The sequence below is a fragment of the Oryctolagus cuniculus genome, chromosome 11 (genome assembly GCF_964237555.1).
Source record: "Oryctolagus cuniculus chromosome 11, mOryCun1.1, whole genome shotgun sequence".
Lineage (NCBI taxonomy): Eukaryota > Metazoa > Chordata > Mammalia > Lagomorpha > Leporidae > Oryctolagus > Oryctolagus cuniculus.
Window position 1 is genome coordinate 98,080,824 of NC_091442.1, and position 23,807 is coordinate 98,104,630.

The 23,807-nt window shown below is 41.3% G+C and overlaps 1 protein-coding gene across 3 annotated transcripts in view; it reads right to left on the bottom strand.

Annotated features, from left to right (window-relative positions):
- Window positions 1-23,807, bottom strand: part of FGD6 (FYVE, RhoGEF and PH domain containing 6) — a 135,464-nt gene that overhangs the window by 35,216 nt on the left and 76,441 nt on the right. For all 3 annotated transcript variants that reach the window (XM_008256897.4, XM_002711207.5, XM_070052713.1), the window contains exons 6-9: window positions 21,527-21,678; window positions 20,283-20,439; window positions 17,935-18,022; window positions 50-100 (exon numbers count right to left, since the gene is read on the bottom strand). In XM_008256897.4, coding sequence (XP_008255119.1) covers window positions 50-100; window positions 17,935-18,022; window positions 20,283-20,439; window positions 21,527-21,678 — 448 coding nt within the window. The remainder of the gene's footprint in view (window positions 1-49; window positions 101-17,934; window positions 18,023-20,282; window positions 20,440-21,526; window positions 21,679-23,807) is intronic.

Consider the following 23,807-nt stretch of genomic DNA (forward strand, 5'->3'; position numbering starts at 1 on the left):
TAAATAAACATAAAACTCTGCAACATAGGAAACTGCAAAAGTTAGTCACCTTGAGTGTCTCTGTAATCTCCAGAGTCTTCTAAGAGATTCTTTAAATAATCTAGAAAAGAAAAAAAAAAAGTATAGTATTTAGCACAGGAAAACACTGAGCCCAAAACATTTATCTTTCTTACTCAGGATTTCGGTCAGTCTTGTAGCAAGTGTAACCTGTGGTCACTTCCTAAAAATGTGACAGAAAGCTCTCGATCCATTGCTAATCAGGCCACAGGATCAAAGCTGCAAAAAGCGTTAGAGGTCACCTTGGCCTTTTAAAGATGAGGAATTAGATGACTGAATAAAGCATCTCATTGAGTTACTCAAGCTCTTGGTGCCACAGTGAGGACTAGAATGCAGGTCTCCTGATGCCCGATTCAGATCTTTTACCCTCAAACGCATGAAATACCTTAATCTCTAGAGAGCAGACATACATCTAGTACAAAATTTTAGGGCATTAATGGATTGAACATCTAAGAGACAGACTCGCCAATCTAAAAGCCTACCAAAGCCCAGGACATTAACTCAATACATGTGGCAAGACCAGTGGTTTTCAAATAGGGGCAAATTTGTCCCCCACGGGACATCTGACAATGTCTGGAGACATTTTTGGTTTTCACTGCTGGGGGTAAGGGTATGCTACTGGTATTTGGTTGTTAGAGGTTGGGGATGCTTCTAACCAGTCTACGAGACATAGTCCCACAACAAAGAATTATTTGGGTCAGTGTCAATATGGCTAAAGTTGAGAAACTTTGGACAAGATCATGGTCTGTAAACAAGCAGTGTATACACAGGGGTTCTTATAATATGAAAAATAAATGGAGGCAACAGGCTATATTTAATAAGTCTTTAACACCAAGAAATGCCACAGACATTCAAGGCAAAACTTCTTTATGTGTTGAGAAATGTTGGGTAGCTTGCTGTTAACTATCAAACTAACACAAATTTCTTTCCCTGGATTAACAGTTTCCCACCACATGGTCCCTTTTGACTTCTGGTTTTCTCTTTTGCTACTAACACAGGCCCTTTGTTCTTGCCAAAATTCATGCACAATTCCTTCCACACTCCCAACATGTTACCTAGCTCCACACTTTTGTCTCTAATGCTCCCTTCTGAATGACTTTCTCCATTGCTATGTATAAAAATTCCACTCATATTGTTCTAGGCTCATCCCAAATTCCTCCTCCTCTATAAAGTGTTCCACTCGAAAGAACTAGTTTCTGCCTCTGAATAATTCATGACATGGCAGTTACTCACTTTACTGTCTATTATTCTATCATTTTATTTTCATGCACTTGGCCAACAGCTTTGCACACAGGAGATGATAAATACTTAATGAATTAAAATTTTTTTTTGTTTTTTAGACAGGACTGTGTCTTTGTTTAGTAAAAGGTTGAAACCAGTACTAATACCAGTAGGAACCAAGAAAACAGAAGGAGGAAAGGCATGTTCAAAGACTGAATGTATTTCTATCAGACTATCTTTATTTAGCAACATCGTAATTTCATCCCATGGATTTTATGAAGTCATGTTCAAAGACACAAAGGGAAACTTGAATATCAGTGCCAACTTTTTGATGTAATAGAGGACACACACACACACACACACACACGCACAACTGCCGAAACTTCTTGCATCTCTGACACCGTGATCCAGGAGCTTGTGTTGAGTCCAGACATGCACAGTGTAAATAGCCAGAACTGGCGATACACAGTGATGCTGTGTAGGGAGCTCCCCGCATGACAGCACAGTTTTTTATCTTGCCAGAGACCATCACTACCAATTTAGATCTTAAATTAATCTTAAGGCACAGGTTGGATAATATGATTCTAATCAAATCAGAAAACCACAAAAATGGTTGAATTCACTGATAATACATTACACTTAACCTTACTTGGAAATGAAAAAAACAAACTTTTTAAAAACTCTGACCATGCATTCCATATATAAGCCACATTTGGTAAGTCTAAATCTTTAGCAATTCTATGGCTGAGTGAAAGGGTTGGGGAGATATATCTGTCCTTATTTGAGGGCCTTGGTGTCTAAGCTACCTGTTAAATAAAAGTTATTTTCCATAAGCCCTCAGTTAGCTGAAGAACGTGGAAAGGAAAGCAAATTTATTTAAATACAGGATTCATGGCAAGTTCTCATGTTGTCTTCAATTCTTGTTGTTTTATACTGCAGTATATCCATGTAGACCAACATACTTCTCTAAACCCAGAGAGCTCCCTTAAAGATATCCGTATTAGGAAGTCTTGACCTCAGAATCATGTGCTGAGCTGGAGAAGCTTCTGAGTTGTATTTTCTTTGCTTGTACTCAAGCTCAACAACGCCCTGCCAGCCAGAACTCTTAAGAACATTAAAATACACAAACTGGCCAAGCAGAAAACCCACCACTAAGATGCTGTAACAACATGCTATTAATCAAGGGAGTAACGGAGTTAGGTTTGCCTTGTTAATTTTTTAAAAAATCTTAATGATCCCCAAAATTCAACTTTATAAGCCATCCATCCATTTATCTACCCATTTTTTGAGGGCATCTTGTTGTAATACTGTATATATTCTTTTGAGGGCTTTTATTTCTTGCAAAAAATATGGGACCATGATTGCCTTACGTAGTTATGAATCATCCAGTGCCTTAACTGTACGTAGCATGAGAGGACTATGACTGATCACACCCTGAGTCAGACAGGAGGGGCACTGAAACCACTGGCTCACCCACAGACTGCTGTCAGCAAGGTGAAACCCCAAGAAAGGAGACCAGACAGATATGCCTGCATTGCTCACGGGGAATTTATTTGCTACCTACTATTTAGGACCTAGAATCCTACAGAAACTTTTTTTATAACTTTTATAAAAGAATATGTCTAGTATTCTATGAATTCTCTCCTTCTGCCAAAACAAATTAAGCACTGTTAAGACATCACTAATAAAATTGCTTTAAACACTTTTTATTTTTGCAAGAAAAAAACCTGAAGATTGGTACAGTGTGTACAGGCACCACAAAATGTACTCTCTAGCCACCAGGTGGCATCATTGATTAATAAAATTTCATTAACTCCGGATCCTCAACATCACCCATTAGTAGCACAAAATTAACTGAAACACAACACAAGTAACCTTCCAGGGATATGCAGGTTTACTTTTCTTTTCCTCATATATATAAGGGCCAGGATGAAAGGATGAGGTCTCAGCAAATACTGTATCTTGTTAGAGATCTAAGTCTTCTATATAAGGGCTCCTAGACCCTTCCCACTTCTTGATTACCAAATCAACAAATCAACTTAAGCAAAAACCACTGAGAAGTACTATAGTTAACCCTACTAAAAATTAGTCACCTGTGGGCATCTGGGACTTGTTGCATTCAACCTCTGGCCAGATTCCTGCACTGTGTGCTAGAAAGTGCTGGGGCAGAGCCCAGAGGGACTGAGCATATAGGAGGGAGAGCATTCCCAAGTCAAGTGTTTTGAACTGGAAGACATGTCTTCCTTTGCATTGTTCAGGACCCGTCGTTGCTCCACAAGTACATAGTGAGATTCGCATCACGTCCAGAATTACGAAATCCTTAGAAAATACGTCGACAATATGCCTGTTTTACAGAGTTTCAGATTTTGAAAGAAACAACCTAAAATTAATCCTGACTTTGTCAAAGTCCAGATCATTTTAAATACCAAAACGGAGTTCTAAGTCACAACACTGACATCTTCAAGGTAGCTTGGTGAAATGGTCTTGAGCCCTTGCTTGAGAATCAGAAGATAGAAATCCTTACTCTCACTCCTCTATGTTTAGCCACAACATGGGACTTTGGTCAAGTTTTACAGCGTTTGGGGAGGAGGAGGAGGAGGAGGTTTGTTTGTTTTTGTTTCTCTCAACATCTTTACACATAAAATAAGCAAGCTGGACCACAGTGATCTTTATTCTAAGAATCATGAAACATATTTTGTTTAATTCTAAAAAGGATTAAGGAAAATTTGGAAAGTTCAGTAATAATGGAGAAAATGTAAATCATGAATAACCCTCCCCTGAAAAATGATTACAGGGGCATGTTTTAAAATAGTAGTTATCATGTCACTTGGGATGTCTGCACTCTACTTCAGAATAGCTGAGTTCTATTTAAAGCCCCATTCCTGACACCAGCTTCCTCCCAATGTGCACCATGAGAAATAGTAGGCAATGAGTTAAGTAGTTGGGTCCCTGCCATCAATGTGGGAGACATGGATTAAGTTCTCAGCTCCTGGCTTTGGCCTGGCCCAGCCCCGGCTATTGCAGGCATTTGGGGAGTCAATCAGCAGATGGGAGATCTTTGTGTCTGTCTCTCCACTTTTTCAAAGTTAAAAAAAAAAAAAAAAAAAAAAAAAAAAAAAAAAAAACTACAAATGCTTATCTGGGTTAATTTTAATAATATGTATGATTTTATAATCCATGTACAATATTCTAACCCATGCAGTTTTTTCTGTAGGAGTAGCTGAATAACACTTCATTGTAAGGATATATCATGTAGCACTTACAATAAATCATGTTATCGTTATTTAAAGATTTATTTATTTATTTGAAAGGCTGAGTTACAGAGAGACAGAGAAGCAGAGAGGTCTTCTATCTGCTGGATTACTTCCCAAATGGCTGCAAAGGCAGGGGCTGGGCCAGGCTGAAGCCAAGAGCCAAGAGCTTCATTGGGGTCTCCCATGTGGGTGCAGGGGCCCAAGGACTTGGGCCATTTTCTGCAGTTTTCCCAGGCACATTATCAGGGAACTAGATCAGCAGTGGAGAAGCCAGGACATGAGCCAGCACCCATATTATATGCCGGCACTGTAGGTTGTGGCTTTAACCTGCTACGCCATAGCACCAGCTTGTACTGTAATATTTTGTTTTTATTATGCAAAATATTTAAAAGGTGCCAATTTTTATGACTGCTTTATTTTTCTGAGCCTAGAAAACTACCCTTTCTCCTCCCCTGAGCCGCAGAATTTTAACAGCCAATTTAATTTTTCTCCTTTTTTTGATTCATTAAAAAATGTAATTCATTTGACAGACACAGAGACAATGCTCCAATCTGCTGGTTCGTTTGCCAAATGTTTGCAACACATGGGGCTGGCTTAGTGTTGAAGTTAAGAGCTGGGAACTCAGTCCAGGTCTCTGACATGGGTGGCAGGAACCCAATTATACAAACCATCACCGCTGCCTCTCAGGGTCTACATTAGCAGGAAGCTGGAGTCAGCAGCTGGAGCTAAGAATAGAACCTAGGTACTCCGATATGAGATGTGGGTGTCTTAACTGCTAAACACCTACCCTTGGTTTTCTCTTAAGTTTATCTATTAATTTTATTTGTTTGAAAAGCAGAGAGAAAAAGTGAGCAAGAAAGTCCATGTGCTGGTTCACTTCCCAAATGCCTATGATAGCCAGGGCTAGGCCAGGCTGAGGCCAAGGAGCTAGGAACTCCATTTGGGTCTTCCACGTCAGTGTCAGGGACCCAAGTGCTTAAGCTATCATTAGCTACCTCCCAAGGTGTGCATCACCAGAAGCTGGACAAAAAGTAGAGTGGGAACTCAATCCCAAACACCCCAATATGGGATATATGGGATACCCAAGTGGCAACTTAACCCTCTCTGCCATAACGCATACCTTCAGTTTTTTATAATTCTTCATGACTTTTTCAGTATATTCATTAATGTATGGATCTTGATGTATTTTTGCAAAATTTTATCAGATTTTTCAATAAGCAATCCTTTTTTTCCCTAATGGTTTCAGCTTCCTACTTCACCACAGGTTAGATTCTTATAAACCACAGGGTTTATTTCACATTACTTCCCATTTCAATGATAGAATATTTCTTCTTTTTTAATCAACAGATCTATTCTTGCAATGGTACTTCATATCTCTAATCACTGATGTTTAGAACAAGCATTGATCAGTTTTTCCCTGCCAGGACATTTTTATTAACATACTCTACTGATTCCTATCAATCAAAATCCCAAAGTTCTAAGTTAACTTTAATGAGAATGTGAAGCACTGTCAATATGTCAGAAGCTAAGTTACTCATAATGGTTCCACAGTGCAAGGTGTCATTTTATGCATTAATGTTAAAAATACAGGTTTTCACAAGGACAAAGGGCCTGAATTAATTACTTATATCCCTATGACCTTGAACAAGGTCTGGTACATATTTAGTCAATGTTTCCTGAGTTAATGATGGACTAGCTGATACTTTATTTAAGGTCACCACTTTTTGCATCATATTTTACTATGCAATTGAGATAGTAACGTGAAGGTCTCACTGTCCAATTGAAAGTGCTCTGGCTCCTGCCTCTAATGCTTCTGTTTCGCAAACATTACTTCAATTCTAGTCCCTACACAGGTGGCTCAGGGCTGCCTCATACAGATGTGGTGGTTGCCTAAGATAGAAAAGGTAGTCGTCTGGGCTTCCAATATCACAGGCTCATTGCTTGGAAAGCAAGCAATGCCTTTCTCTGAATTAGAATGTTCCTTTCTGGGGGCTGGTGCCATGGCGCAGTGGGTTGATCCTCCGCCTGCGGCGCCGGCATCCCATGTGGGCGCCAGTTCTGGTCCCGGCTTCTCCACTTCTGTTCCAGCTCTCTGCTGTGGCCTGGGAAAGCAGTGGAAGATGGCACAGGTCCCTGGGACCCTGCACCCACGTGGGAGACCGGGAGGAGGCGCCTGGATCCTGGCTTTGGATAGGCGCAGCTCCGGCCGTTGTGGCTATTTGGGGAGTGAACCAATGGAAGGAGGATCTTTCTTTCTTTCCCTTTCACTGTCTGTAATTCTCTCAAATAAAATAAATAAAATCTTAAAAATAAAAAAAAAGGTTCCTTCCTGGGTTGATGCAACCCCTCAGCAGGGTACAAAATATGGTAAACAGAGTGCAGGTTGGACTCTGACCTTGGTCAGGCACCCCAGTACAAGACCTAACTCTCGGCCGGTGCCGCGGCTCAATAGGCTAATCCTCCGCCTAGCGGCGCCGGCACACAGGGTTCTAGTCCCGGTCGGGGCATCGGATCCTGTCCTGGTTGCCCCTCTTCCAGGTCAGCTCTCTGCTGTGGCCAGGGAGTGCAGTGGAGGATGGCCCAAGTGCTTGGGCCCTGCACCCCATGGGAGACCAGGATAAGTACCTGGCTCCTGCCATCGGATGAGGGCGGTGCGCCGGCCGCAGTGCGCCAGCCGTGGCGGCCATTGGAGGGTGAACCAACGGCAAAAGGAAGACCTTTCTCTCTGTCTCTCTCTCTCTCTCACTGTCCACTCTGCCTGTTAAAAAATAAATAAATAAATAAATAAAAAAGACCTAACTCTCTGAAGAAACCCTGGTCCATCTTATACAACTCTGGCCTCCCATGGCCTCCTCAAAGGACTCCCAAACCAGAATCCAGGCTTGTATTATGGTAAAACTTAGGAACAGATCTCAGAATGGACAGAATCTCCCCCTGTACCCTGTTTTAGCAGGACAGACTAGCTAGGTGTATCCACACTGCCCTTAGAGAAGTCAACCCACAGGAAGTCTCTTAATGATAGCAAACATCCGTTATTTTGACTTGGCTGAGACTCTCAGTGGATGTATTTTCCAATTGTTAAGGCTGCCTGTTTATCAAGTGAGAATCTTAAGTGTACAGAAACGGCCTTGGCACAAGCATGCCCTATTTCAAGAAGCTCTTATTCATATTTAGTGCACAGCACCCTATCAACAAAGAGCAAATTTAGATTCAGGAATATAAGCATATTTTACTACCCGAGAGCCTAGTGAAGAATTAGGCAAATATAAGCATCAAAGCAGGTTCAAGTTGAAACGAATTTCAGTGTTTTCTCCAACTGGAACAGTGCCTAATGTGAGCTACTGATTCTGACAAAAACTGTGAGGGAAACTCTTTAGCAACAGATTCTGCTTGCTAGAACTTTGCCAAGACAAGTTCCAGCAATAGAGGCATGTGGTCCAGGGAATCTGGGTCAAATCTGCACTTAGGAAAGAAAAAAAAAAAAAAGAATGGCTTTATAATAGTGTCTACGAGCAGAATTCAGGGATCTGCAATCTTGGATGGGCAAAAACAAATTCTATTTTCACTAACCTCTGAGTGAAATAAAGTTTCTTTCTATCACAAATGTAGGCAGCAAACCACAATAGTATCAGCAATATGTGTGACATTACCACAGAAATCACAGATATTTTCATAGCACATTATGATTATAGCAGACATTCCAAAATACTGTTTACTCTCAATACTACTCAAAATTGTGGTAGTTATTTTATCTGCCACCAGATGTTACTGAAAGCAGTACAAATGGAGTACACATACCACATGTCATACTCAAAAATATTTTAGGGGCCAGCATTGTAGCACAGCAGGCTAAGCCACTGTTTGCAATACCGGCTAAGCCACTGTTTGCAATACCAGAACCCCATATGAGTGCAAGTTTGGATCCTGGCTGCTCCACTTCTGATCCAGTTCCCTGCTAATGTGCCTGGGAAAGCAGAGGAAACAGACCAAGTCCTTAGGCCCCTGCATCCAAATGGGAGACCCTGATGGAGTTTCAGGTTCTTAGCTTTGGCCTGATCCAGCCCCAGCTATTGTGGCCATTTGAGAAGTGAATCAGCAGATAGGAGATCTCTTTCTCTCTTTTCTCTCTATAACTCTTTATTTATTTCAAATAAATAAATAAAATCCTTTAAACAAAAATGTTTTAATGACTGTATTTCAGCTCAGTTGATTTTCCTTCTAATTGTACACATTTTATTCTATAACATTAAAAAAGTTATCTGGGCAGGTATTGTGGCACAGTGGGTTCAGCTGCCACTCACAACACTGGCATCCCATATGTATTGCCAATTCAATCCCTACTTGCTCCCCTTCAGACCCAGCTCCCTGTTAAAGTGTCTGGAAGACAGCAGATGATGGTTCAAATACTTGTGCCACTGCCACCCACAAGGGAGACCCCAGATGGAGTTTCTGGCTCCTGGCTTCAGCCTGGCTCAGCCCCGGCCTTGGAGATCATCTGGGGAGTAAATTAGTAGACAGATGCTCTCCATCTCTCCCTCTCTCTGTTGCTCTGCCTTGCAAATTAAAAAAAAAAAAAAAAAAAAAAAAAAAAGTTATTCTGAGAAGGAGACCATAGACTTTATCAGACTGCCAGAGGGATTCAGGCACAAAAAGCTTAAGAACTTCTCTTCTCTAGTGAGATTACATTTGGAAACTCTAAGGTAATACAATAGGTAGGCAAAATATGCTTACTGTTTATACTCTCAAGTTTTCCACAGTAATAAAACAGTTCACAGATATAACGTATGTAAACCATCTTTTCAAACTATCTTGTTCACTTAACTCCAACTAAAAAGAAACTGCAAGAGAACAAGAGCTGAGCACATAACAGTGGACTTCTGAATATCATCATACCTCCGTTTCACAAGACAGAATTCCATCAGGGCCTTTGGATTTGTCAGAAACTAAATTCCTTGGCTGGGATCCAGAAAAGTCCCCATTCCCCGTCCCCCTCTTTGAAATCCAACTTCTTCCCCTTGACTTAAGTTAGAATGACTTGATGTACATATTAAATCTGGGTTTTAAAATAGATACTTGCTAAACAGAAGTTTCATGTTTTAGTAAGGGCTTTTCTGAGTTATCCATTAATTTAATTCTGATATTTTTTTAATCAGCTCATTAGCCTATTCACAGGTCAAGTTTACAGCTTCAGAACACTGTAACAGATGTTTTGAATATCCTATTTTCTACCAACATGGGAAATCCTGGATTTCTTTTTTTTTTTTTTTTTTTTTTTTTTTTGACAGGCAGAGTGGACAGTGAGAGAGAGAGACAGAGAGAAAGGTCTTCCTTTTCCGTTGGTTCACCCTCCAATGGCCGCCGCTGCAGCTGGCGCACCGCGCTGATCCGATGGCAGGAGCCAGGAGCCAGGTGCTTTTCCTGGTCTCCCATGGGGTGCAGGGCCTAAGCACCTGGGCCATCCTCCACTGCACTCCCTGGCCACAGCAGAGAGCTGGCCTGGAAGAGGGGCAACCGGGACAGAATCCGGCGCCCCGACCGGGACTAGAACCCGGTGTGCCAGTGCCGCAAGGTGGAGGATTAGCCTAGTGAGCCACGGCGCCAGCGAAATCCTGGATTTCTAATAGCATCCCAGAAATAAGGCAAAGACTACAGAAAAAAAAAACCTAGGTTGTTAAAGAAACTTTAATACAACATAAACATTTTGAACAGGATTAAAGAAACTGATTCATATCTAATCCAAGTTCAAAGCACTGCTTCTTCTAAATGTAAATGTGGAAAAGATTTCTCAGAGGAATTTTTAATTTAATTTTCATTATATTTTCTTTGCCATGATCTTGACTGATTCAACATCTTTCAACACTAATGTGATAACTTTTCACAAAAAAGTCTTTGCACTGAAAATAAATTACACAACATACAACACAGGTAGAGACAAAAAAAATAAAAAGATCTATAAAAGTCATTTGTTGGGGTTAGAAGGTGAAAGAGGACTCTAAAATAATTCTTATACATTTTTATGTGCACAAAAGATCTTCAAGCACACACAGTACCCTTAGAAAATGAATAAATTAACAGACTATGCTCATTTACATGAATAACATCTCTTGTGATTGCTACATGAGTTAGCCTGCCTTTGCCTTTAATAGGTTTACGTTCTAAATGATAAGAAATGACATAAACCCATGGAATAATTAGGTTATTTAAATATCTAATCACAAAAACATGGCAAGATCGAGGTAAATTTTAGGAATTAAGAAGAAGAGCTCAGCGCCTTTCTGAGTGTTTGGTACAGCCTCAAGGAGCAAGTAAGATCAGGAAGACTTGGAAGCTCCATCAAGGCAGGGGCCACAGCTATGCTATCCAGACACTGAAGCCACATGTCCAGCTCAGGGTTTACTCACAGAAATTTTTTTTTTTTTACTTATTTATTTGCTTGTTTTATATATTTGAAAGCCAGAGAGAGAGAGAGAGAGATATCTCCCATCCGCTGCTTCATGCCCCAGATGCCTGCAACAACCAGGGCTGTGCAAAGCGAAAGCCAGGAACCCAAAACTCAACCCAAGCTTCACACATGAGTGGCAGGGACCCAAGAACTTGAGCCATCTTCTGATCTCTCCTAGAGTGCTCATCGGCAGGAAGCTGGAATGGATAGCAGAGCTACGATTCAAAATCCAGGCACCCTGATACAGGATGGGTGTCCCAAGTGGTAGGATAACAGGTTAACTGCTATGTCAAATGCTGGCATCTAGATCACCTGGTTATTTCCCAAATTACTACAACAGTCAGAGCCTGACCAACCTGAATATAGGAGCTGTTATGCTCCATCAGGTCTCCCTCAGAGATGGCAGGGATCTAACCACTTGAGCCATAACCTGCTGCCTCCCAAGATGTGCATTAGCAGGAAAAAGGGACCAATATCTGAGGCAGGACTCTAACCCAGGTACTCCTGTAATAGAATGGAGGTGTCCTAAGCAGTATCCTAACCACTGTGCCGAAAGCCTACAACAGAATTATCTGCAAGTGAGTGATATACAGAGGGAAGAATATGACCTTGAAGGAAAAGATTTCAGGAGCAGTGAGAAATCTAATATAGCTAGATCAAGGAAGTTAATGTTTGGATAATTCTGGGTTATAAAATGTGTTCTTTTAAATTTTTTTAAATTAACTTATTTGTTTTTTTTTTTTTCAGATAGCATTTCACTCATTTTTATTTTTGAAATGGGAGAGGGAGAGTAATATCCCAAATGAATTATCTGTAACAGAAAAGCCAACTTTAATTTTCATTATACATACAATAGTTGATCACCAGTTACCATTCTGAATTTGTGTATTACTAGGTTAGAACATTGCTTAATCCTTTTTTTAAAAAAAATGCATTTAGATGAACATAAAAACTGAATTGTTGTACTTTTTAAAACTGTAACCTAATTTTATTCATCAATTATATTACATATTCAAGTTAGCTTTTTAGCCCAGATTTCAAATAGTGGAGGGAAAAAGTATTTATTTGAGAGGTAGAGATACAGAAATAAACAGAAAAGGTTCCCATCCACTGGTTCACTACCCAAAAGTCCACAATGGCAGAGGCTAGGCCAGGCCAAAGCCAGGAGCCCAGAACTCCCCGTCTGTGCCCCCCAAATATGTGACAGGGACCCAACTATCTGAGCTATTACCAGCTGCCTCCCAGGGCACACATTAGCAGGAAACTGTAATCTGGAGCAGAGGCAGAACTCAAATCCAGCAACTTCAAGGTGGGACGTGGGCAATCTTAATGGTAGCTTAAGTGGTAGGCCAAATACCTGCCTCCAAAACAGTGGTCTTTATGCTGTGGAAAAGTGATTTTTCAACTTTTCCAATATGTCCTGGGAAGAGAAATTAAGTGAAAATGTGCTATACTACACAGAAAGTGATAGCAACAAACACTAACATCAGGGGTGAAGAGAATTAGGCCATTCTGTGTGAATTTAGATGGGCCTGATCTGCTTCAATGCAGGGAAATGGGAAGAGAGAACCAAAGGTGGAGGAAAATTGGCTGGCAGATCCTGCCAGGGCAGAACAAAGAGGAACAGGAAGGATTTCAGTCTTCCATAATTTGGTGCCTGAGTGACTGGAAGAAGACTTTCTCTTAATTGTGATTTATTGATTCATTTATCCATCAAATGTTGTATTACCACATGAGTGCTCTCAACCTTATAAAAAGAAGCATCCATTCATTTCCTAGGCCTTATAGACGACTGAGTTCTTGATATGTGCCAGGATCTTGCCAGATACTGGGATGAAATTATAAAGACAGTCCCTACACTGAAGAGATAAGAAAGAAAAGAAAGAAGAGAGAGAGAGAGAGAGAGAGAGAGAGAGAGAGAGAAAGAAAGAAAGAAAGAAAGAAAGAAAGAAAGAAAGAAAGAGAAAGAAGCAATGGTAATACATTAATGCTGTTCCTATAGCAATATCTGCCTCCTCACTGCTGCTTCCTGATTCCCATCCCTCCTGACTTTTCAAAGAGATCTGAGCAATAACAGATTTAAAGACCTGGCCCGAAGCAGAAAACACAACTGTGAAACTTACAAGTTTTTAGGCTTAAATTAAGTACATCACTCATGTTATTTTTTTCTTAAACATTTAATTACAAAAATGCATGCATTCTCTTAGATTCTATTTTGTGTAGAACTTAAAATACTGTTAAGAATTAAGTTAGAAGGTTTTTTTTTTTTTTCTGCAATGAAAGCAGAAATAGCCCAAGTAGCATACCCTGTAGCGATTCAAATTATTCAGTAAAAACAACAACAACATTGCAAAACAACAGTATGGTTGCGTGAATAATAGCAAGGACTGCAATGTGCAGATTTTCAAAAGGAAGCATCCTATCATATTGGTATATTTCTCAATCCACCCTGCCCAAGGAACCAAGGTGGGTACAGATCTACGAAAAGAGTCAGGCAGGAATCCTTCCCCTTCTCTGCCTGAAATTCAATAAATCACATTTGTCAAGAGTTGCCTCAAATAAAGGCTCACTCCTCCTTTCCACTCTAGAACATTCTGTGCATTTGGAATTATTCCAGATTCCAAAGTGGAAATAGAAGTATTTACTTCAGAGGGTGTTGAAAGGATTAAATCATTTGAGCCAGTAAAGACTCAGTTAATTAACAAGCTTGAACATATGCAAATATAAGACTTAAAACTCAACTTCTAAAAATGTAAATGCATTGACAGGGAAACTTTTATAGCAACATTAGAAATATTTTGCAAAAGTAAAGAACAATGAGAACTTTATAGAAATGGGTATTGGAAAAACTCAAATCTTAAATAGAAATATAAAACAATCTCTTAGTAGTGATCTTCACATATCCCTAGGATTATACAACCATTAATGGTTTCAATTAATATGATTTGTATCATCTTGGGCAGGGCTTTATCTTTTTCTTTTTTAAAAAAGATTATCTATTTGAAAGGCTGAGTGAGACAGAGAAAGAGCAATCTCCACCCACTGATTCACTCCCCAAATGGCCACACTTATGCAGGTCTGGGCCAGCCAAACCCAGGAGCCAGGAACTCCATCTGAGTCTCCCACGTGGGTGACAGGGGCCCAAGTACTTGGGTCATTCTCTACTGCCTTCCCAGGCATATTAACAGGAATGTTAAATTGGAAGTGGAGGAGCCAGGACTCTAACTGGCACTTCGTTATAGGATGCTGAGTCACAGGTGGCGTCTTAACTCATTGCACCATTATCATTTCAGATGTGATGTTTTCAGGAGGAGATACCAGTCCCAGATTACTTCAAATCTTTGAAATTCTTTGTCTCAAGGTTGTTCTTTGAGCTAAAAACATTTTGGCTAATGAAATGCCAAAACCCTAGCTTAAAGCCAACCCAAATTATTGTCTGCAAAGCTTCAAGGTCTCTAAAACTGATACAGATCTGTAGGGGATGGGGGACTAAGGAGGTTTGTACTGAATTATAGACATGAGATGCAAGGAATTTATAATCAAATTAAGGGATCAATACTTCAAATTACATAAATAGCAAAATCACAGTGTATCCCATAAACATCTGCTAAGTCATACAGCACTGACACCAAGGGTCAAGGAGAACTGGAGTCATCAGGTACGGCTTCAAAGAGCACAAAGATTTCAGGTCAGGCTTGGAGGAATGAAAGGATTCAAATTCATGAAAGAAAAGTCATGGACGATGAATGCAAAGTCTGTGTTGCTTCTCAGTTTCGTCTGGACTTTATGATCTCAAATAAAATACTCATCATCGTTCCCCCACCAGGAAAGCCAAAATTACCAACGGTCTTCTATATGTGAAGTCCTGTATATCACTTAATTAGGAAGATTTTCAACTTAGAGAGACAGGGGAGAGGTGAATGTTGGCCCAGTGGCTCAGAGTTCAAACCCCATTGTAGAATGCCTGGACTGGACACTTGCCTCTGACTCCTGGCTCCTGGCTCCAGCTTCATGATGATGAAGAACTTTGGAGACAGCAGTAACAGCTCAAGTAACTGGGTTCTTGCTACATACAGTAGAGACCTGGACTGTTTCTGGCTCAGAATTCAGCCTGACCTAGCTTCAGCCCCAACTCCAGCTGTTGCTGGCATTTGGAACCAAGCCAGTAAATGCATCTCTCTCTCTCTACCTCTCAAATAAATAAGTAAACAAGCAAATATGTAAAAAAAAGATGGGAAACTGGCTTAAAGATAAACAAAAGGCAGCTCAAAACTAAAAATAACTCCAACCTCACAATAATGGTTTTATAAAAGAAATGAAATCTGTTTTCTTAAACACAATTTTTGAAGCTTGCTTTTGCCGTTTTACCACTTCTCAATCAAAAACAAATTCAACATGGAATCTACATTAAACATATGTATAAATTTTACTATTTAGATCAGTCTTAATGTGGGAAAAAAAATTTTTTTTTTTTTTGACAGGCAGAGTGGACAGTGAGAGAGAGAGACAGAGAGAAAGGTCTTCCTTTGCTGTTGGTTCACCTTCCAATGGCCGCCGCCAGTGCGCTGCGGCCAGCGCATCACACTGATCCGAAGGCAGGAGTCAGGTGCTTCTCCAGGTCTCCCATGGGGTGCAGGGCCCAAGCACTTGGGCCATCCTCCACTGCACTCCCTGGCCACAGCAGAGAGCTGGACTGGAAGAAGGGCAACCGGGACAGAATCCGGCGCCCTGACCGGGACTAGAACCCGGTGTGCAGGCGCCGCAAGGCGGAGGATTAGCCTAGTGAGCCATGGCGCCGGCCAGGAAAAATATTTTTACACTAAAATCTCAGAATCTCACTGCATCTTTCTCATGTTTTAAATCATAGTTGTCTTTGGCCACTACAAACTGTACCTCATTCAACAGCTGTGGAAATATCCTAAGCTATTCAGTACCTGGTTTACAATGGAGCATTGAATTTATCCAGCAAAAGCACAACATGCATGTCAGTGCTTCCTTTTGTCCTGTGTATTCTAAATCTAAGTACAGACGGATAGGATATCCTCAAATTATTTCATTTGCTTCATTTGTTATTCCAGAGAGAAACCTAGTGCCTGATTTACAGTCAGAAAGTCAATTTAAGAACCTGTCACACAGAGGGGCCACAGGTCCTGGGACTGAAAGGCAAGTCTTCCTTATCAGGATTCTTCTGTCTTTTGCTAGGCAACCTTGGAAGGCCTGAAGCTTTTGTCTGAAAGGAAATGAAAAAATGCTGGTTTTCTATGACTCACCTAGCACCAAAGTGATTAAATTAAAGAGAAAGCCATGGACACCACTTCTTGAGGTCACTAACAGGACCAAGTACCTCAAAATCTATTCACATAAATTATAACAGATTGGCTTTAAAGTTGTGTGGGCATGTCAATAAAATTTTTAAAATTTTTGTGTATTTCTTTATTTCATCTATTTGAAAGGCAGGGCAAAAATTAGAGAATGACAGAAAGAGAGAAACAGGGAGAAAGATTTTCTATCTGCTGGTCCATTCTCCAACCCATCAGCCACAGCTGAGCCAGGCCAAAGCCAGGAACCCAGAACTCCATCTGGGTCTCCCATGTGGGTGGCAAAGGCCCAAGCATTTGAGCCATCATCCACTGTCTCCCAGGACGCACCAGCAGGAAGGTGGATCAGAAGCAGAGGTGCCAGAACTTGAACTGGCATCCCAGGCAGCAGCTTAACCTGTTGCACCACAATGCCTGCTCCTTAATACAATTTTTAATGCACACTACAAATGTCTATTGCTACTGTATATTCAATACATTTCAACAAGCATTTCCAAGGATCTAGTAGTCTGTGTTGGATACTATACTTGGTACTGAAACTATAGTCATTTTTGACAAACCATTTAATCTCTATAAAGATAAAAAATAATAAATGTGTTATCTCTCCATAAAAATAACATTGTGATATTCACATGGCTATGATGAGGATTTAAAGAACCATCTAGGGGCAGGCACTTGGCATAGTGGTAGTCACTTAGGAAGCCTGCATCCTATATCAGAGTGCCTGGTTCAAGTCCTGGACTTAGCTTCCTGCTGACACACACCCTAGGAAGCAGCTGACGATAGCTTAACTTGGCCCTGCCATTCATGCAGGAGATCCACTGAGTTCTGGGCTCCTGGCTTTGGAATGGCCCAGGCCTGGCTCTTGTGGGCATTTTGAGAATGAACCAGAAAAGGCAGGACCCCTCTCCTTCAGTCTCTCTGACTTTCAAATAAAATGAAGGTAAATAAACATGGATTAGAAAAAATAAAAATAAAGAAGCAATACATATAAAACCCTGAGCGCAGCATATGGCAAACCACACCTTTTTTTCTTTGCTGTATGTTTTTTTTTTTTCCCACTATACAGCAGTAAACTAGGGAGACAAGGCTGTATACTTACAGTATAGAAGATACAAATAATAACAATGACAACAAAATAATAATGACAGTGCTGCTGCTACTACTACTACTACTACTACTACTACTACTAAGAGCAGAAAATACCAATTCAGAACTTATTATGAGCAAAGCACTATTCTACATACTGTCAACATTTAGCTCATTAATCATTCCATATAACAACCGTCTTCAGTGAGTAACTAGGACCATGACAATGCTATGTACACATGTATGTGGGAGTGGTCCTTTAAACCCCACCCCCAAGCAGTTGGGAAAATATCTTCTTGGGATTAATAATATGAGGCAGGTAAAATGACGGAGGGATGTGGAACTGGGATGGTGAGAATACTCATAGGGAGGTTCAGAGAGCTCACTGCAGTTCAGTTCAGGAAAAGACTATGTGAGGGACATAAGCAACCTATAAATCCACATACCAGGCAAAGTGGTTACTGGAGTGATAGAAAGAGAGGAATTCTTGGGAGAGGCAGTTTTACAAGGGCAGTAAGAGCGGGATGGTTGGGAAACTGCTGGAGAAGCCTACCTGTCAGCAGCAGCCTGTACTGGGGGATCCTCTGAACCGGCTTGAGCAGGTAGTGCTTGACGGCCAGATTAGCACAGCGCGGGCTCATCTGAAAGGAGAGGACGTCCAACTTAAAGGCAACTAGGAAGCAAGGGATCCAGATGTATGTGCTCCGGCGTCAAACTCTACCAACAGCCAGCAGCAACTCTGGAGGGGACTCCTAGAAAAGTTCCCTTTTATTTTAAGGCACAAACGTTATACTGAGAATGAAACCACAGCCAGATTCACCACGAGACCCACTCTCTTCCGTAGGTCCATCTCTGATGTCACTTGCTCCTGGGGAGAACTTGTTCACAGCTCTGTCAGAGCGAGGTGGCCAGAGTCAGCATTCCAGGCTGGCTGGGGGGGCCCTGCTCAGCAGCTCTACTCCGAGCATCTGCCCACACATACAAGACAGTCCCAGTGACCCCAACATAAAGTGGCAGAAATAAAACTGCTAGGAACTGGACTCCAATAATAATCAGAGTCTGGTGGTCAGTATATCCCCAATAACAATTAAGTGATAGAAAGCAAAAATTAAAGGTAACCTGAAAAGCTGCCATTTTAAGTTAAGAATTCCTTCTTTAACAAGTTGGAAGGATATAAAACTCTTTTTTGGTTAAATGGCCTTATAAAAGATAGCCCCCAAATCACAGTGCATATTGCAACATTTGATTGTGGAACCACATTTTGACTTAAGCACAGAGATATCTGATTCTGCCTCTAAGTTCTTTGCCTTAGTATGGATAACAGACATCTCTACCCATTTGTGAGCTTCAACCCCAGGCTCCAACCCAAGAGTTTACAGTGAAGTGACATCAAAGTGGCCAAGTGAAAATGGTTCTGCACACTAACAGAGAGTGTCTTATACTTCTTTCACAGCCAGCTGGGTGGGTAAGAGCTTTTATTTCAGATTTCTTCAGACTGTCACCTATTTCTAAAATATGCACAACCACTGTCTGCTACACAGAATACTTAGAAAATGATAATGAGTGCATGCCAAAGGCATCTTTCATACAGACACCATCTCCCTGTCTTAGCCTTTTTTTGCTGCCAAGGCAACAGGACTACCAGACAGAGACTGAAACCTGGGTCAGTCATCAGTTACCATAGCTACATCATACTTTGTTTTTTGATGGTATAGAGACATCAAGAAGGGGAGGAAAGAACCAAAAAAAGGTGGGGGAGGGAAGGAGCTACAAATGATTTGAATGTGTGATTATATGTCTACCGCATGAATTATAAACCAGCAATACCACAGTATTTAAAAAACCCTCCATTCTAATTTTATATAGCTGAAATTCACTGGCTTTTCAGTTTCAAAACAGAGAAGTTAAGTACTAAAATATGGTAAGCCCAAATGTTACTGCAAAATGGTAGAGTGGACTTAAATGGAAATTGTAGTTGAAAACTAATTTTTAAATCCTATTGTAGCCAGTGCCGCGGCTCAATAGGCTAATCCTCCACCTTGCGGCGCCGGCACACTGGGTTCTAGTCCCCATTGGGGTGCCGGATTCTGTCCCGGTTGCCCCCCTTCCAGGCCAACTCTCTGCTGTGGCCCGGGAAGGCAGTGGAGGATGACCCAAGTGCTTGGGCCCTGCACCCCATGGGAGACCAGGAGAAGCACCTGGCTCCTGCCTTCGGATCAGCATGGTATGCCGGCCGCAGCGTGCTGGCTGCGGCGGCCATTGGAGGGTGAACCAACGGAAAAGGACAACCTTTCTCTCTGTCTCTCTCACTGTCCACTCTGCCTGTTAAAAAAATAAAAAATAAAAATAAATAAATAAATAAATCCTATTGTACCACTGTATTCCTAATCAATTTAGCCTGGTAGCTATTTTTGAGTGTTTTGAGTCCAAACACAAAGCTCTTGGCTGATACATGCTATAAACATATAATTCCTACTTTTATATAATTTTAATTAATGTTATAGTAATCATTATAGTATGATTTTACACACATTAAATTTTTTTAACTTTGACACTAAAACTGCTCTTTATTTAAAGGGAAACAAATTCTAGTTCCCACCCATCATTATGAGTTAGTTGTTAGAAGAATAAGTTTACATTATGTTATTTTACCCCAATTTAAAAAAAAAAGTCCAATCGAAATAATAGCTTTCAAGCAAAAATATTCCAATGTGCAGTAACAGATCTTCAAAATTAAATTTTGTACACTATTTGAATTTGCATGATTTCATTTGTTCAATTCCTTCTCTGATATTTAGAAGGGATTATATTTTAATATCTTTGTTTTCAATGAACGCAAATTATTAAAGCTTCAAAACAAGAAAGAAAAGGAAATGTTTAACATTAGATGGCAACAAATACCTCAAATTCTCTAACAACTGTAGCAAAACCTGGATTTTTCTTGCACTGCTCATCCAGCAAAGCTATATTCTTATCAAATTCTTTGATATATGTGGAATACATTTTTAGATATGGTCCCTTCTTTACAAAGATATCAGCAATTCTTTGTTGTTCAGTCCTATGGACAGAGAAGAGATACACAAAAATTTAAAAAGAGAGTCATTATTGTGTCTAAAACACATCCAATAATGAGCAACACCCACAGCCAAGCCATCAGCTCATTTCTTTTTTCTCTTCCCTTAAGATACTTCCCAGAAGGCCTACTCTTCACATTTCTACCCTCTCATTCTGCCTGGACTCTGCCAGCCCTCTGACTGGTCTTCCTGGTTCCATTTTTGCCTCTTTCATCACATTTGTCAGTGCAGGAAGTCTAAAAAACATCCTAATGTATGACTTTCAATAGCCTTCTGCTGTGTTTAGGATAGCAATAAACTCCTTATCTTGGTGTACAAAAGGCTCCAGGAGCACCCACATGGGAGATCCAGAAGAAGCTCCTGGCTCCTGGCTTCAGATGGGCACAGCTCAAACCGTTGCGGCCAACTGGGGAGTAAACCAGCAAATGGAAGACCTCTCTTTCTCTCTCTCTGCCCCTCCCTCTCTTTCTGTGTAACTCTGACTTTCAAATAAATAAATCTTAAAAAAAAAAAAAAAAAAAAAAAGGCCGGCGCCACGGCTCACTAGGCTAATCCTCCGCCTAGCGGCGCCGGCACACCGGGTTCTAGTCCCGGTCAGGGCGCCGGATTGCCCCTCTTCCAGGCCAGCTCTCTGCTGTGGCCAGGGAGTGCAGTGGAGGATGGCCCAAGTGCTTGGGCCCTGCACCCCATGGGAGACCAGGAAAAGCACCTGGCTCCTGGCTCCTGCCATCGGATCAGCGCGGTGCGCCGGCCGCAGCGCGCCGGCCGCGGCGGCCATTGGAGGGTGAACCAACGGCAAAGGAAGACCTTTCTCTCTGTCTCTCTCTCTCACTGTCCACTCTGCCTGTCAAAAAAAAAAAAAAAAAAAAAAAAGCTATAGCATGAGCTCAGTGTGCCAAAGCCATGAATTCTGGCCATCTAAAATAATCAATCTACAGGTACCTGCTAAGTGGATTCACTATGCTGAAACCATTCAATGTAAGGAACACCTCTTTGTCACATGCAGGAGCTCTGATGGCTTCATCAAAAATTGGAAACTCGACAAATGAACAAATCTCAGTTCATCTTTACCAGTTCAGCATTCTTTCCTCCAGTTCCTTCAGAAGATCCCTGTTGAGTTCATACAGCTGAGGCAAGTAGTACAGGATCTGGTTTAAAATCCGGTCCTCTATCACTGCTTTCCCAAGTTGCCTGGAAGCATGAGCTACTGCATTCCGGAAGTCCTATTATCATCCGGGGGAGGAAAAACAACACATACACACACAACTTGATAACAATTTTTTTCCCTGAGTTGCCTTCTTCCCTAAAATGATATAAACTGCAAAGTGCTATTTTCAGAACTACAAACAAAAGTACTCACTTCTTCCTACCCCACACCCTACTCACCTAGATAGAAAATTAACTTAAAATATTATACAGTAGTTGAGGTGGATATTTGATCTTAAAAGAGATTTTGAGAGCGGCTGTTTTGTCCATCAGTTAAGATGCCCATTGGGACACCTACACCCCACATCAGAGTGCCTGGGTTCAAGTTCAGGCTGTTTCCAATTCCAGTTTCCTGGAACCCCTACTCCTGAGAGGCAGTAGTGACAGCTCAAGTGGTTGGTTTCCTGCCACATACTTGGGAGACCTGGATAGAATTCACAGTGCTACCTTGGCCATTATGGGCCTTTGGAGAGTGAACCAGTCAACAGGACAGTGCTCTCTCTTTTCCTCTTAAATAAATTAAAAAATTAAAACAGACTTTGGTACTTCATTTACCTTTGAGTTTGATTTCCAAACTTGGCTATTATACTAACAAGATGTCTGGAAACTGTATTACGACTCTAGTCTTTAAAGTTATTCCAGTTCCATCCTATGAACAGAAACCACTTATTTTTAAAGACCCTCAAAAGATTTTTAGCTAATTTTACTCTGGATGCGGCAGTCCCTCTGTCACTTTCAGGAATCTTTTCCCAACAATGAGAGCATTCTAGGTGGGACATGTGGAAGGAAGCAGTGCCTGATAATCAGACTCCTGAATCCAAGCTCTTGTTCTTAGTTTCCTGTGTTGCCTTGGGCTAGCCTCATTTTCCTCATGTGCTAAGTAAGTACATTAATTTTATGAGACTCTAATTATATAGTACAAATAAAAATTTTTGCAATGCATTTGCTTACAGGATCAACTAAAACATTTTAACTCTAGACTGTAAATTCTCCCTTCCTTCCAGTGAACCTCCCAATAAATTCACCAAAATTGACACTTTTCACAGATTAAAAAAAACTCACATATTATTTTCCATCTGCTGTTACCTATAAGACTACTTGTAGCATATTTTAGCGTAGGTTGCTGACGGCAAACCCTATCACTCCAGAGGACTTGCAAAAGGTAGTGTAGGAGATACTATGCTTAGATCCCATTGTCCCTTGGGGGTAGGCCTCACTAAGTAAGTAAAACAGTTTCACAGTCCTCAGGACTCAAAAACAAAGATTCCTTCCTTCTTAGGAACTGCAGTTTTAATTAAAACCCTAAAGCAAAGGTTGGATATGATGACTCTTTCCTTGGCTTTACTGCCCTTGATCTTTATTTCCAATGCTTTTCCTTCCAGAATTCACTAGGCACACCAAAGAAAGAAAGACACCGTTCTCCCCTCTTGTCCCCCATTCCTTCACCCCTGTCCACAACATATATGTAGTAACCATGAATACGTCTCATGTGGGGAGCAACTGGGAGCAACTCAGACTAGACTAAGTTACTGGAATTAAGACTTATTCTATGCATCTGCTCGCCCACAATATGGCGCTGGGAGAGGAGGAACCAGCTTCTACACAGCTGCCTCCAGTTCAACCAATAAACTGTAGGACCTGCTCCTGATTGGAGGAGAGCAGCGTACTTGGCGTGTGGGTAGCAGAGTTGGGACTGGCGGAAGAGGACTATAAAGGAGGAGAGTGACAACATGCACCGGGGAACATCTATCTGAAGGAACACCTGTGCAGCCCCCGAGAGAGCCGGCCGGCGGTGTGCCGCTCCCCCGCGGAAGTGGGGAAAGTGGCCAGGGGGAACCGCCCTTCCACGGAGGTGGAAGGGTCGGTAGCCAACCCGGGAAGAACCAGCAGCAAACCCGGGGAGGGCCGAGCAGACGAAAGAACAGCGCAGGGTCCTGTGTCGTTCCTCCACGAAGAGGGGGAGCAACATAATGGTGCCGTGACTCGGATAGGAAGCCTAGGCAGGGTTTAGTGTCGCTCCTCCACGAAGACGGGGAGCGACAGTCTCACACTTGTTCAAGTCAGAAAACCTTATGTATAAGTTAAAAGTACATGAAAGGATTATTTTCTAATGCATTGCTATTTTAGATAAGTCAAACCATTTTTT